General features: G+C 35.6%; 1 protein-coding gene across 1 annotated transcript in view; it reads left to right on the top strand.

Moving 5' to 3' along the window:
- The first annotated feature begins 2,058 nt into the window (after positions 1-2,058).
- SPMIP7 (sperm microtubule inner protein 7) overlaps positions 2,059-16,515 on the top strand; it is a 79,912-nt gene continuing 65,455 nt past the window's right edge. Inside the window, exon 1 of the mRNA XM_072598138.1 lies at positions 2,059-2,842. Coding sequence (XP_072454239.1) covers positions 2,290-2,842 — 553 coding nt within the window. The 5' untranslated portion in view covers positions 2,059-2,289. The remainder of the gene's footprint in view (positions 2,843-16,515) is intronic.

Raw genomic sequence — 16,515 nt, forward strand, 5'->3', positions numbered from 1 at the left:
TTATCAAAATATCAATTATCATTATTAAAATAATTAAAATTATTATGTCCATAACAAATTATTATCTTACCTCTCAAATTATCCCTTCTACCAAACTTCCCAGCTGTTGTCAATGGTACCACCTTCCTCACAGCCATCTAAGCTTAAAAACCCAGATGTCATCCTTGACTCATCATTCTCTCCCACCCTCCATTTCCAATCTGTTTCCATGACCTACCTATTTTATATTCTTAACAGTTCTCACATAGCCTCCTTCCCTTCTCTAACACTGCTACCACTCATGATCTCATTCCTAAACTATTACAGTAGACTGATGGCTGGTCTCCCTGCCACAAATCTCTTCCCATTCCAAACCATTCTCCATTCAGATGTCAAAGTGACCTTCCTAAAGGACAAGTTTATACTTGCTATACCTTCCTAAAGGGCAAGGGTATCCCTTGAGGAAATTCCATTCTATTGAGTGAAATTACCTAAGTATATCCAGAATAAACACAAACTAAATACTAAGCTAATACAAGATAGCTTGGAAGTACTAGGAGTGAAGAGATCGGGAAAAGCTCCATGTAGAAGATCATGCTTGAGTTTTTCAGGAAGAGAGGAATTTTTTGAAGTAGAGATAAGGAAGAAAAGAATGTTCCAGGAAAGGGGGAAGGCCAGTTCAAAGGCACAAAGATAAAAGGTAGAGGGCCTTGTATGAGAAACAAAGAGAAGGCCAATTTGTTGTGATCAAAGAATGTGGGGACTGTGTAATGATACTGGAAAGATGATTGGATTTTGGTTGAGAGGAGGTGGAATCAGATCATTTGAACAAGTAGAGAGCTTAGACTTGGTAAGGAATAATTGTGAGACAGGTGAAGAAAAAGACAGAGATAGAAGATATTTGAGTGATGGGAGCTGAGGAAGATGAGAGAAGAGGGAGATCTTGGAGAATGGTCTCAATTTTTTTCTGAAAAATGTGAGATAAGATTTCTCAGCTGAAAGAGAGGTTAATGCATGGGAGGCTAGCCGGGGAGAGAATTGAGGGGTCAAGGCATTGGAGGTCACAGTGCAAATGAAGAGTCGGGTCAATCCCTTCAGTGTGTCCATTAACTGTATTATAAGGAAATAAGTTTTACTTGAGATACTTTTGTGATATTGACCAAATATGTTTTTCTGCCTTCAATTCTCTCAATTGTTAATATTTTATTATTGCATTGATAATTTCCCTTGATCATTTATCTGACTACCCCTCCAAAAAGTCCTCTGGTGCATTTATACTCATTTCATTTTTTAATATTTCTGCATTATTTTGGAGGGGAATATTGAGGATCTAAGCTTTCTATGATCTCTTAATCTCATTTTTTCCTCAATACAACTAACTTTCATTCTCCTTTCTGTCTCAGTGCTACAGGACCTTGGCACCAAGTCCTGCAAGAATATTTTCTGTAGTACTCAAGGGATTAAGTATCATTTAGGATAAGCAGGAAAATAAACTCATCTCAATCTTCTATGGAGTGTATCAAACATAACTTTTTCAACATTCATTTCATGCAGGTACAGAAGGTAATTAGTGGGATATCTAGCATTTAATATAAGATTTGCAGGACTCTTTAACAAAGTATCTCATTTTATCCTCCCCAAAACCTAGAGAGAAAGATGATACTATTACCCATATTTGCAGGTAAGGAAACTGAGGCAGATAGGCTAGGTGATTTATCCAGGTTCACACAATATGTATCTGAGACAAGAGATTCATATCTTCTTGACTCCAAGTCCTGAACTCTACCCACTATGCCAAGTAGAGTCTTGGAATACTTTTATTTAGATTTAATCTGACAATTAGATTGCCCATTTTGGTTTATATTTCTCATATAATATTAGTTAATATGTTACAGTTAGTTATAATTAAACTCAATATTTTTTAAAAGGGAAAACATCTTCATGGATTCTGGTAAAGATGCTATCAAAGCAGCATTATGAACAAAGGCTAATTGTTCCTCCCCCCTAGGAATTATATTATGATGTATAAAATTCCATATTTCAATACATGTCAATGTTTTACTGTTGCCAAGCAACAAAGTAACCCATCGTTCTTTCTGCAGCCAAGTTCTTCTGCTACATGACTGTCTTTTGGGGACAGGGAAAGGAGGGCAAATCATTTTCCCCCTTTTAAAAGCAATTTAAACTACCCTGCGGATTGGAAGTGTCAACAAATTTTTATTCTAGACAAACTCTAGTTCCATTTATTGGAAAAGAGTTTATAAAGTCTTTATTTTAAATTGTGGTCATTAAAACTTTAAAAAAGCCAAAATGATATCAGATCAAAGACATGGACAGATCATTATCCCTAAGCATCCCATCAATGCAGTAAAAATGCCATTGAAGAAAATGGATTACCCTCACTACTGTCGTCTCCTAAAAAGAATGAACATGCCCTTTGTGAGAGGAAATGAGGACAGGCATTTCTTTGGCAGTTTTGAAGAGAAAGACAGTCCTGCTTTCCTGAAATTTCACCCTTATCCTTCTCCTGTCCAACCAGATTATCATTTATACTGTCCTTATCCCCCACCTCCTGGGAAAGATTATGCTTTATTTCCACATCGAGATGATGTGTCATTGGGTGATCCTTGTTCAGGGTTTATGAGTGCTGGAGGTGATGCTGATTTGCTGCCTGGAGTTGGCAAAACCATCCCAAACCTAGTAAGTTACTGTGATGTGAAGCCTCAAGAACGAATCCCTTTGACAGACCATGGATTGCAGACGGAAATTAAGAAGCGAACAACACTATTAGAAGAAATACATGAGGACCCAAAGTGGAATTCCAGGAAAGTATCTGATGCTTTCATCAGAGCGAGACTTGGAGGTAAATAAAAAGACATTGTTTTAATTTTTTTAGCTTCAGAATGAGGGAGAGGGCTATATATGTGTGTGAGAGACATGTCTGAGTATAGTATTAAAAAATAGGCAGTTGTTGGCAGTAAAATATAGATCTTAAGACAAAATATTACATTCTGAACCATAAAATCAGTGATTAAATAGCTAATATTCTTTTATATGCAATATATGCTAACTATTATGTGATCAATATTAAAGGGCATTACATGAGATCATCTAGATTACCAGCAATGAAGAAATGAGTTGCCAATTTAAAATACACTTCCTTCCCAACCTCTTGATTAGTTATGACATGTCAATTTGTCTTACTTCACATAATAATATTTATATAACAGAATGTATTACTTACATCTAGTCACCATCTAGACACTCTCCCCAGGATGTTATTAAGAGTCAGATTAAAGGTGCTTGTACAAATATATTTAAACCATTTTAGACGCAGGTGATTGCCATGTATTTTAAGTTCCTTTAGGGAAAAAGATTATGTTATTGTTTTTTCTATATAGTGGTGTTGCTCAACAATCTTCACCACAGGGAATGATTTCCTCTCTAATTTAACATTTTCAGATAATTGTCGTTTATCTAGGTCTATAAAAGATCTAGACAGACTCTATCTAGGTAGAGTCACTTTACAGACTTTTATGAGATATTTTCAACTTGTAAGCTTGATCTTTGTAACATCCCCCCAACATGACTACCACCACTCTGGTGCTGGCCTTTGTCATCTCATACTGAGACTATTGCAATAATCTGCTTGGTTGGTATGCCTGCTTGTTGATGGATTTTTTTTAAATTCACTGACTCCAGTTTTTTTCAAGTTACTATAACCTGTATTTTTTAGATTTGATATACCTTTATTTTAAAATCCTTGTGCAACTTCTTGAGTATGGTTCATCATACCATACCTACTGCCACATATGTCTACCTTGTCCTTTGGCCACTGGAAGATTTAATTACTCTGGGATTGTGCTGTTGTGATGTATGGCTGTAGAGCATTGGATGAGTGAGAAAAGATAGTGAGGATGGGAGGGGATAGAATCAAGATGGCAGAGAAAAAATAGGGACTCTCCTGACCTCTCCCAAATTTCCCTCCAAACAACTTTAAAATGACAAATAAAATGAATTCTGGAGTGGTGGAATCCACAAAAGGACAGAGCGAAACAATTTTCTAGTCCAGGACAACTCAAAAGGTCAGCAAGAAAGATCTGTCCCATGAGAGTGAGAGTGGAACACAGTCCAGTACGGGTAATGCTTTAGCAAGACAGCATCTTGCCATGGCTCAGCAAGCTAGCAACAGGGCTTGGGGTAATTGAATCTGTAGAAGGTCTTCCGGAGCTCTCAGCCCACAGACAGTAAGGGGGTCAGACAACTGGATCAGAAGGCCATTGCAGGGGTTCCTTTCCTGGGACTGGGTGCAGGACTCTGCTTCATTGCCTATGCACAGATAAAGTCATAGTGCTGATCTTAGTCCCAGGGGGAGGAGGAGCACTAACATACTAGTGCTTGTGACTGAAGGGAAGCAGGGACCCTGGTCACAGTTCCAGAAAGGAAAAGAGTGCTTATGGGCATTCACAGAACAGAACACAGGCCAAAAGAGCTGTGACTACACCTCTCCTTAGATCATGCCTCCTTGGAAGAAGTGAAAACTAAACAGAGCCACCAGAACTAGTTCTGAAAACAGCATCATGAAAAACCTGAAGCTTGGGACATTAGTCCCTCCTCCCCTGGAGCAGAGCCCAACTTTAACATTATAAGAAAAAGACTGGGAAAATGAGCAAACAACAGCAAGAAAGAACCTAACAATAGGAAGTTACTGTGGGGACAGGGAAGGTCAAAATACAAACTCAGAAGAAGCCAACAACGTCAATACTGCTACCTTCAGAACCTCAAGGAAAAATATGAGTTGGTCTCAGGTCCAAAAAAGAATTCTTTGAAGAGCTCAAATAGGATTTTAAAAATCAGTGAGGTAGAGAAAAGAATTGAGGTGAGGGGAATGAAAGTAGAGTCCAATATGAAAGTCATGAAAAATTTTTTAAAATAATGAAAAATAATCAACAGTTTGGTAAAGAAGACACAAGAAAATCCTAAAGAAAGTAATACCCTAAAAAGCAGAGTTAGCCAAATGGAAAAAGAGGTGCAAAAATTCACTGGAAAGAAAAGAATTTTAAAAGTAGAATTGGCCAAATGGAAAAGGAGGTACAAAAGCTCACAGATAAAATAGTTCCATAAAATTAGAAGTTGGGCAAGTGGGAGATAATGATTCCATAATACATCGGGAAACCACAAAACAAAATTAAAAGAATGAAAAAGTAGACATCTTAAATTGAACATGTTCAAAACTGAAGCATAAGCAATGAATGAATTTCTATTCTTAAGAAAGATGGACCAAATAGCACAGCATGTAAATACTTAAAGGGAAAGCTAAATGAGTTACAGGAATAAATTGGGAGTAAAACAGTTATAGTGGGGGATCTTCTGCAACTCATTTTGAGCCAGAAAAAATCTAAAAGAAATCAAAAAGAATCTAAAAGAAAATGCTTAAATTAAGAACTTGAACAGGATTTTAGAAAAGTTACGTATGATAAATATCTGACGATTATCAAATGGTAATAAAAAAGAATACATGCATTCTTAGCTGTAAATTACATTTTTACAAAAACTGTATTATAAATCTCTCAAATAACATATATCTGCATATATAAACTGCATATAAATCTCACAAATAAATGTAGAACATCAGGTACAAACTTCTTGTTTACAATACAATAAAAATTATATTTAATAAAGGGCCACTGAAGAAAAGACTAACAATTAGCTAGAGACTAAATAACATAATTCTAAAGAATTTGTCATCAAAGAAAAAGTCATAGAAATGATGATTTCATTAAAAATAATGACAGCAATGAGACAACATACCAAATTTTTAACAATTCATCTAAAACAGTCCTTTAGGGAAATTTTACGTCTCTAAACATTTTCTTCAAAAAAAGAAGAATGAACAAATTGGATATGCAACTAAAAAAATAAAATTGGAAGAGAAACAAATCTAAAAATTCCAATTGAACACCAAAATAAAAATCCTGAATAAAGAAGAGATTAAATTAGGGTTGATTTCATATTAGGAGAATAAAAACATAATAAACCATATTAATAACAAGAACAAAAATTTTATTATTATATCAATAAATAAAGAACATCTTTAAACAAGATACACTACCAATTTCTGTTTTTTAAAAAAAAAAAAACAACACTAGAAAACATAGGAATAAATTGACCCTTCCTTAACATGAAATAATATAACTCTAAAACCAAAAGCCAACAATGTATGTAATGGCGATCATTTAGAGTCCTTTCAAATAAGATCAGGGACAAAGCAAGTATGTCCATTGTCATTACTACTATTTGATATGGTTCTGGACCTGCAAGATACAGCAGAGAAGCAAGAAAAAGAAAGCAAGAGTAAGAACAAACAAATAAAAACAAAATTATTGTCATTTGCAGATAAGATGATTTTCTTTGAGAATTCTACAGAGTCAACTAAAAATTAATTGAAACAATAACCTCAGCAAAGTTGTAGAATAAATAATAAACCCAACAAAACCAGTATTAATGTGTATTACCAATAAAGTTAAGAAGAAAGAGAAATGTCATTGAAAATAATTGTAGCATGTATAAAAAGTTTGGAAGTCTAACTACCAGTCCTCCCATAGGAATATGTGAACACAATATATCAATACACAACTACAAAACACTATATAAAAATAAAGACAGACCTAAATAATTGGAGAAATTTTAAGGGCTAAGGGCTTAGTCAATACAGTGCAAAAGTTAGGACAATGAAAGTTAACATACTAATTGATGTCAAATTGCTCATCTTCTCAAAGAGAGGGAAAGGGAAGGAAAGAGCGAGAGAATTTGGAATTCAAAAAATTTTTCAAGTGATTGTTAAAAAATTTACGTGTGATTAGGCAATATTTAATGAAATAAATAAAAACATATTATAAAAGTTAATATACTACTTATATCCTTAACTTAATCAATGCCAAATCTGTAAAATTACCAAAGGATTGCTTTATAGAAGTAGAAAAATAGTAATGAAATTCATTTAGAAAAAAAAGTTTAAGAATTTCAAGGGAAATAATGAAAGAAAGTGAGAAGGAAGGTAGCCTAGTAGTATTAGATCCCAAACTATATTATAAATAAGTAATCATCAAATGATTTGGTAATGGTTAAAGGACAGGGAGGTCAATCCATGAAACAGATTACGTACATAACATGCAGAAGAAAATAGATGTAGAAGCCTCATTTTTGATAAACTCAAAGACCCCTGATTCTGAGTTAAGGATTCTCTATTTGACAAAAAACTGCTAGAAAAAGAAGGTCATATAACCTCCAAATGGACACACATTTTGTTGTGTAATAGACAAATAAATTAGAAGACCAAGGAAGAAATTACCTTTCACATTTATGGCAAAGAGAAGACAAGAATTTAAGACCAAATAAAGAATAATGAATCACAGAAGATAAAATGGACAATTTTAACTGCATAAAACTAAAAAGGTTTTTTTCCCCCCAAACAAATCCAATGAATCTAAGATCAGAAGAGAAGTGGGCAACTAGGGAAAAATAATCTTTGGAATATATTCTCTGATGAAAGTCTCAATTCAAATTCATAAGAATAAGAACTATTCTCCATTAGATAAATGGTCAAAGAGTATAAGTTAACAGTTTTAATGAAAAAATGAGACATTTAATAGCTACATACACACACACACACACACACATGCTCTCATGCTTCAGCATTCCTAATTATTAATAATTAGTAAAACACAAATTAAAGGAATTCTGACACTCAGAAATACATCAGAAAATGAAAAATTTTGGAGAAGTTATGAAAAATCAGGCACTATTTATGATTCTAAAATACCATAAATATCTCCAGTCAGTCATACTATGTTCTGGGAGTAGCAGAGCCAGTTCAAACAACCTGACAAACTATTTTGAACTTTGCTATTGCTGTCAGTGGAGATCACTCTGGTAAAATTATGAATTGATAAATATCGAAATGTATAAAGCATACTTCTACAAAAATCCTATGCAGATGTCATTGTAATCTAGAAGTAACTGTGGATTCCCAAAAAGATGCCCATCTTTTTTGTAGGATATTTGGAGATGTATACTTTTATACATATTGACATTAATAAATTCATAATTTTATCAGAGCGATCTCCATTGACAGCAGTAGCAGAACTACTACTACTCCTCAGTAGTAGGTTGTTAGGAGTTCCTATGGTTAAAAAAACCATTACCCTATCGCCAACCTTAATTCTAGTGTCTTCTCTCTGTTTTATGGCTTATTTGAACATAGTTGCTTACATATTCTTTCCTCTGCTAGGTTGTGAGTTCCTTGAGGGTAAGGACTGCCTTTTACCTTTTATCATATCCCCAGTGCTTAGTGCAGTGCTTGGAACATAGTAGGCACTTAAAAATATATTTTTGGACTGATCAACAACTTTGAGAAATTCTTTCCATCTTATGTAAGACTGATCCATGGATCACACTTATGCAACCTGTCACTAGGTCTATATTCAAAGCCTTTCTAATTTGGTAGGATCTTTCAAATCTTACACTCCACTGGCATAGCCTACAAGAACCCAAGAGTTATTTGCACATCATGATAAATTATTAGAATTAGAGAAAATTCTAAATGGAACTTGTTTTAATGAACCTTTTGATACATATATTTTAAGCCTTCAGAGCAAACACTGCTTCTCTATTACCTATTATGAAAAATAGCGTTAGAATGGACCAATGTTGCACTTTGTTTTCATGATGATAATAAGAAGCAACACAGGTATAGAATTTTCACAGATCTATATTGCCAGAAGGGATCCCTGACGTCATTTAGCCAACTCCTACCCAAATCATGTATTCTGTCTACAGTATCACTAATAAGTGGTCATCCAACCTTCACTTGAAGACCTCCAGTGACAAAGAATTGACAGTCCTTCCAAAGAAGCCCATTCTAGTTTTAGATAGCTCTAATTGTTGGGATGTTTTCTCTTATAAATTCTTTACATTGAATTAACCTCTTCATTCTATATTTTCTACTTATCAGTTTCAGGTTTGTGGTCATGATCATTCAAATTTTAAAACAATTTTTATAATTAAGTGGATTTTTTCATTCTTATTCCTAAATTCTTCTCCTATGTCAGCTTCTAACTTTATTCTGTTGTCTAAGTGATTGGTTGACAAACTTTGGAAAAAACTGAAAATAATAACAAAATCAGAAATTGCCCTATCCTAAAATTAATGGGATAAGGGAGTTTATCCTTGTCAGTAGAACAAGATTATAACAGTTTTGGATTCCTGTGGTGGATTAAAATCTGTCATTAAGGGAAGAGCTGATGGCAGTGTAATTACTGCAAACTGTATTTACCAGGATACCATCAACCATCGGATATTAGATCCTGTGGAAGATTAAGCGTATCAGCAGTGGCAACTGCCAAATACCAAAATACGAAATTAAAATATACAATAATAGAGATGAAAGATCTGAAGCTAATTAACTATTAAATAAGCTCATATTCTACTAATCAAAAAGGAATATGTAGCCATTAAAATTTATGTAAATCATAACTCAGACCACCTACATACAGAGATCTGCTAGCTGTCAATTGTCTTTGACTTCAGAGACATAGATCACTAACCAGTGGACTTAAAACATAATTCCAGATTAACATCTTTGAAATAATTTTTTAATTTTATAAGCAAACATCTCTAATTAGGAAAGAAGAAAATACAAAAAAATAAGGTATGTTTAATACAATTGTGAGATTCAGGATTTTAGAATTTATGATATCATCTAATTCAACTTTTTCATTTTAGAAATGTTTGTAGGTCAAACCATTAAAAGGTAGAGCATTAGTGGCACTTAATAGGCACTTAAATGTTTGTTGACTGACAAGAACTTATTTACATTCAACAATGACTGCCTGTGGAAACTGAGATTCAAAAAGGTTAATTGACTTTCCTTTTGTCTCACAGGTAATTTGAAATAATATAATATCATTGATATTACTCCCAAGGGAGTGTTTGATCCAAATTAGGGAGAGAAAGAGGGATGGATCTATCAAGTTGAAACAAAATATACATACTACATGCCTGACCCTATAGTAGGCTCAATGGAAGATACAAAGAAGATGCAGCCCAACATTCAAGAAGCTTGCCATCTAACTGGGGCATTAAGACATGAATTTGCAAAGTGTTAAATAAAAATGAAAGAAATTACAACACAATTTAGTATAATACAAGAGGTAATCAATCAATCAGCATTTATAAGGGCAGCTAGGTGGCATAATGGATAGAATGCCAGGTCTGGAGTCAGAAAGACTCATCATCCTCAGCTCAGATCTGGCCTCAGACACTTACTTACTTGCTATGCGAACCTGGGCAAGTCACTTAATCCTGTTTGCCTCAGTTTCCTCATCTCTAAAATCAACTAGAGAAGGAAATGACAAACCAATACAGTATCTTTGCCAAGAAAATCCCAAATGGGGTCATGAAGAATTGGATACAACTAAAAGCAACTGAAGAGTAAATAAAGCATTTACTATATGTGGTTCACTTTGCCTAAGTGCTGGGGAAAAAAGAGAAAGAAGACACAATATGGACCCTCAAGGAGCTTAAATTCTATTTGGGAAGGAAACACATACATAAATTGTTACATACGCAATAAATACAGAATAGATAAAAATTTTCCATAGAGAGGAAGGCCTCCTGAAGAATGTGGTGCTTGACCTGCTTCTTTAAGAAAGACGGAGATTCTAAGAGTTAAAGGTTAGAAAGGAAAACATTCTAGATATAGAAAATAACCAGTACAAGGCATTGAAAAGAGATTGGACTGTATTATGTGAGGAAAGCAAGTAAGCCAATATAGATAGCCCATAGAACATATGGAGGGAGTAGTGCATTAAAAATAAAAACACCTTAAAAATTAAAATATAGCCAAGGATGAAGCTGTAGAGAGCTTGAAATGCCAAAAAGAAGTTTGCATTTGATCCTAGAGATCCTTAAGGAGATTGAAGTTTATTGAGCAGGTAGGTGACACGGTCAAACCCATACTTTAGAAAATCATTTTGGCAGCTATGTGGAGTGTGTATTCGTTTGCATAAGGAAAAGAACGCAATCAGAGCGTACAATGAGGAGGCAACTGTAAGCATCTCAAGTCAGTTCAGGTTGGATTCCAAAATAAAGGTTAGACAGTAAATTGTAAGTATTGGTAAGAATCAGAGAACACTTGAGTGTAAAGTGTTTTAAAAGGGCTTAACTGGATTGTAGGATTAATGGATTGAAGAAGGTGGAGGATGGACATTGGAGGGCTGCTCCCATATTCTCCATTTAAAGAGGAGGTGCAAGGCTTTCCTGTCATCATTTCCAATGTAACTGTTTCCCTCCCCTCCTCTCATGGGCTTCTATTTATGTGTAGTCTTCTCCCATTAGATAATGAGTTCCTGGAAGGCAGGAATCACCTTTTACTTTTCTTTGTATCCCCAGTGCAAGGCACAACACATAGTCACTTGATGAATGCTTGGTGGTTGTCCTGTTCAAAGAGGACCTAAATGACATCACCATGTTGGGATCAAGGTACAATGTGCCTGACTGTGGTTGATCAGATCAACATAGGCTCAGGCCAAGCACAAATAATGCACATGAACATTTGGAGTAGAGATATCTTTAAATTTGTACATCTCACATTTCATTTGAGCTGCTGCAATTCTGATTTACTTATAGAGTATAGCCCCTTCTTTGATGCAGGCATGCCATACTAAATGTGCCAATGTCTCCCATGTCCCAAACTGATTCCAGAGATCTTCAGAGAGACCTTGAGAATGTCCTTGTATTATTCCTTTTGATCTCCACATGGCATTTGCCTTGTGTGAGTTCTCCATAAAATAGTCTTTTAGGTAAGTGTGTGTTTGGCATTCAAAAAATGACTAGCCTATCAGAGTTATACTCTTGGCAGTAGGGTTTGAATGCTTGGCAATTCAGTTTGGGAAAGGATCTCAGTGTCTGGTACCTTATCTTGCCAGCTGATCTTCAGAATCTTGTAAGACAATTCATAGGGAAGGGATTCAGTTTCCCCTTATGGCAGGTTTCACAAGCATATAACAATGAGGTCAGCATAACACCTCTGTAGACCTACAGTTTCTTAGGAAATCTAAAACCTCTTCTTTCCCACACTTTCCTTCAGAAGCTTCACATTTCCTTCCTCCCAAAACTGAGCTAGCTCTGGCAGTGTGCACATCAACCTCATCGTCTATGTGTACATCCCTGGAAAGTATGCTGCCAAGGTGTGTGAACTTATCCACAGAATTCAAATTTTTTTCATTTGCTGTAACCCATGGTTCCATGTATGGATGGTGTGATGCTGGCCAGTAAAGAACATCTGTTTTCTTGATGTTAACTGACAGGCCAAAATTAGCACAAGCAGCAGAGAATCAAGCCATTTGGAACCCTGGGGCCATGTTATCTAGTTTGGTAAATGCCCACATAGTGCTTTATCTCACATAGGTTGGATCTTGCTGCTCCAAGGCTCAAAACCATTCTTTGTTCTAGTCATTTTCCTTCCAAGTCCCCGGAAGCATATTTCTCCCATACTCCTTTTTCATCTCTTACTCTTAGAACAATAAATAATCCAATACTACCACTGCTTCTGAAAAGATATCAATAAACTTCATTGGTGCCATCACTCAGACAAAAATGTCTTCTGCAGATACTCTGTTGACTACTCCTTAAAAATATAAGTTCCTTGAGATGAGACTTTTTTTGGATTGTAAATGTAGTGTTTTGCACAATACCTAGCACATAGCACTTAACCATTGCTGCTGCTGTTTCTCATTCAGTCTCTGTTGGCCCATAATCTACTTTTTCAGCCTTATATCTACTGTTGCTATTTTTAATATACATCTGTGATCTAAACTAGCCCTTCTTAAACTGTGGGTAGTGACCCCATATAAATTTGGCAACAGTAAAAGGTTTCTGAATGCACAACAACAAAAAATTAATTAAAAATCAGGTATTTCTGGCAGCACTTGCCAGTGTTGCATTCTGCAACTTCACTGCAGCCTTGGTTCTGAACAGGAAGCATGCATACTTTGCACTGTGCATGCCCTCACACTATGGAGTGCCAACGAACACTGACAAAACACGAAAAGGGGCCAAGAGTGGGAAAAAAAATTTAAAGCCCTGATCTAAACACACAGGACTTCTCATTATTTCCTAAGCATGCTTTTCTCTTTCCTGCCTTGCTCATATTCCACTTTCAATTTGCAGTTCTGCTTGGTTTCAAATCCATGTAACAAAATGCCCATCCCAGAATAAATTGATTACTTCTAATCTCATCACTATGCAGATCATTTAAGCCTTCCCCCCCTCAGCTTCTTCTCCCCTCAGACTGGAGGGCTAGAGGGTGAAGTTCTAAGTTCTTCTACAGACCTTCCTTTATAGTTGAAAGAAGGAAATAAGATTTCAACTCACTTCAGTAAACTTATATTAAGCACCTACTCTGTGTAGGGTTACAAGTAAGAAAAACAGTCTCTGTCCTCAAGGAGTTTATACTCCAATAGGAGAAGACAGTACACAAAAGTAAGCTGGAAAACAAAGGTGGGAGGGAAACACCAGGGTTTATCAGATTGGAACTGAAACCAAGCAGAGCTGCAGATGGAAAGTGGAGTGAACTAAAAGTCTGATTTCTGCCCGAGATAAAAGAAGGCTTTGGGAAGAGGTTAGTACTCTCCCCTCCAGCCCTATGATTAGGAAGCTGAAGGAGATGGAAAGGTGTCTGAGTATCCAAGGCTGAGTTGACAACAAGGTAAAGGAACAAGATTTCCCACCTCATCCCTATCCATACCCCTTGTTAACCTGAATTTGGATCCTACTTAATTAGCTATGCCACCTTGGGGAACTTTACTTGACCTCTCAAGGCCTCAGTTTGCTAATCTGTTATTAACAGGGGAGTTCTGACCAGAGGAGCTTTAAGGGTTTCTCCAGCTCTAATTCTTTGCAGCTATTTGTATTGTTATTATTGCTACATTTTTTTCCTATTTTAAAAAAAATTAATTTGTTTTCAACAATCACTTCCCCGAGTTTTAAATTTTCTCCCCTTCCCTCCCCTCTCCCTCCAGGAGATGGCATGCTATTTTGTATGAGTTCTATACATACATTCTGATTAAACACATTTTCACATTAATCATGCTGCCTAGAAGAATTAAAATGAATGGGAATTGCTGTTGTTTTTTACTGAGTTATTGTGTTCTGAGGCCAGAATCAGATTTCTGTAGTTCTGACAACTCTTCTATGTGAGAAATAGAATTTATTTTCCTTTAAAGTCAAATTGTGAAATTCATTCCTTATGTTTAGGTTACTTGTTAGTCACATATCTAGATATTAAGTTGTTCTATAGAATACCATATTTTCTTTATCTATTAATGACAAGTGTATCAATTAAGTTGAAACACTTAAATTTGCTCCAGAAGGGAGTTCTTAGCTATTTCAGCAGTGCTTTTCCCTTTCTGTTTTGTGGTCTTATTAACAAGAAATTGAAATATAATTTTTACAATAGTAGTTTGTGATAAGGGCTGGAGCGATAGCGGTACAGGAATTCCAAGACTGGAGTTCCCTTCATGGATCACCTGGAGAAGAATTCACAGATTCAAGCATTCTTGAAGCCAAAGTAAAGATTTATTATTACACTTTTCAGCAGGCAAGAATTCTTAGGAAACCTGCAATTTGAATGGGATACAGGTAAAGCTTACATAGGATATTCTATAGTAAAATATGTGCCAAATATGCTAATTAAGTGATCCAGGGTGGGATTAGGGAATGGTTAAGGGGTGGTTAGTTCTAATAGGAACATGCACTTTTGGTATCTACTGCACAGGTATTTTACCCAGAGTTCATTGGGAAATAGCCCAAGGTGGGGCTACATGGACGTGTGGTTTTAGGTCTGAAAGATCACTAAGTCAACTAGCAGTCAGGACTGACTAAAGAATACCAGGCTGCTCTCATCAATGGCTTGTTAGACAAGACAAATGTAAGGGAGTATGTGTATGTCTAAGTCTAGGATACATATGATTGGTCGGTGAGTAGTAAATGTCGTTATGACACAGTACACAGTGTGTTCAGTCAGTACACAGCTGGTTCAGACTAATAAGTTCTATAGGTGCAGCTGGCTACTGTATCAGGAAGGGAGATAATAGTTTGTTGCTGGGGCAGGCTGTGTCCTTGGACTGGGGAGAAACTGCCTGGGATAGTGTTTTGAGGCTAGGGAGAAATGTGATGTTTTAGAGAGAAATGTGATTTTAGAACTGGGGTCCAAGAACATGTACCCAAATACCTGATCAATTTGTATTTCAATTGTAGTAGAAATTTTAGAATATGTTACTTGTTTGGGCATTCAAACCACCCTAAATTTTATGAATCTCTGTTGCTTCATAGTAATTCTATTTATATGCCATAGACAACTCATACTAACACACTTTGGATTCTTAGTCATAATAGACAGAGTTGATAATGTAATGTATTTTAAAACTCAACCCTTTCCCTATAGTGAATTCATGTGAATCATATGATTTTGTGCAGCATGTATTATAATTAAAAACCCAATACTCATTGTCTGGAGCAGAGAAGAAGAAAGAGAAAATTCATAAATTGGGCTTACATTCATACTTCTATCCTCAAAAGTGAAATTTTCCTTTAATAAAAGGTTTTGGTTATTTATTATGAAAGAAATGAAAGTGTTGACTCAAACTTTTGCCACATATGAAATGCAAAGCAGTAAATATTTGTTCATGATAAAGATGAAATTTGTATTTTGAATAACCTCCAAGAGCTAACCTCAGATTGTTACTACAAATAGCATAACAGGTGAAGCAACCCCAGTCTCTCTTCACCAAAATCAAGTTAGATACAGAGGCCAAGTAACAAAAGGTGTTTTGTTTGGTTTGACAGTAATTAGAGCTTTTAAATGTCATGTATGGTGAACCAAGGAGTGAACAAGTTCCATGGAAATGTGCCATTTTGATAAATTAGGTTATGTGAGAAATACAGCTTTGGGGACCCTTAGGTCAGTGTTTGTATGGAAAGCACGCTGTCTAGAACTCAAAGAGGTAGGCAATAGTACTAAAAAGGAATAAATTCTTTAGATTAGGTAAGATCTTGCTTTGATAAACTCACTTGATTAGACTACAAAAAAATCTCTTTGTTCAGGGCATTAATTTATGCAACTTACTTCTTTTTTTGGTCAAGGGGTCCATGAGAATAGATTCTAGATTACATTTTTGGAGGTCCATAATGTGCTTATAGTGCAACTTGCTATCTAGGTCATTTTCTTAACTGACAAATGGGGACTAATTCCCACATACAAGCACCCCCCCCCCAAAGTTATCTTTTTATACATTTTACTATTACCAAACACCATCTTTCTGGTTTCCCTTCTCTCCCACATATCAATTCGTCCTTCTAATTCAATATTCATTAGCATAGTTCTCCCAAGTTTGTCTCATATAAAAAGAATTATCCAAAGGAAGAAAAGATCTATGTGGCATCCAAAGAAAATAATATGATTGTATGGAGAGCTGT

This window comes from Notamacropus eugenii, chromosome 3, assembly GCF_028372415.1.
Source record: "Notamacropus eugenii isolate mMacEug1 chromosome 3, mMacEug1.pri_v2, whole genome shotgun sequence".
NCBI lineage: Eukaryota > Metazoa > Chordata > Mammalia > Diprotodontia > Macropodidae > Notamacropus > Notamacropus eugenii.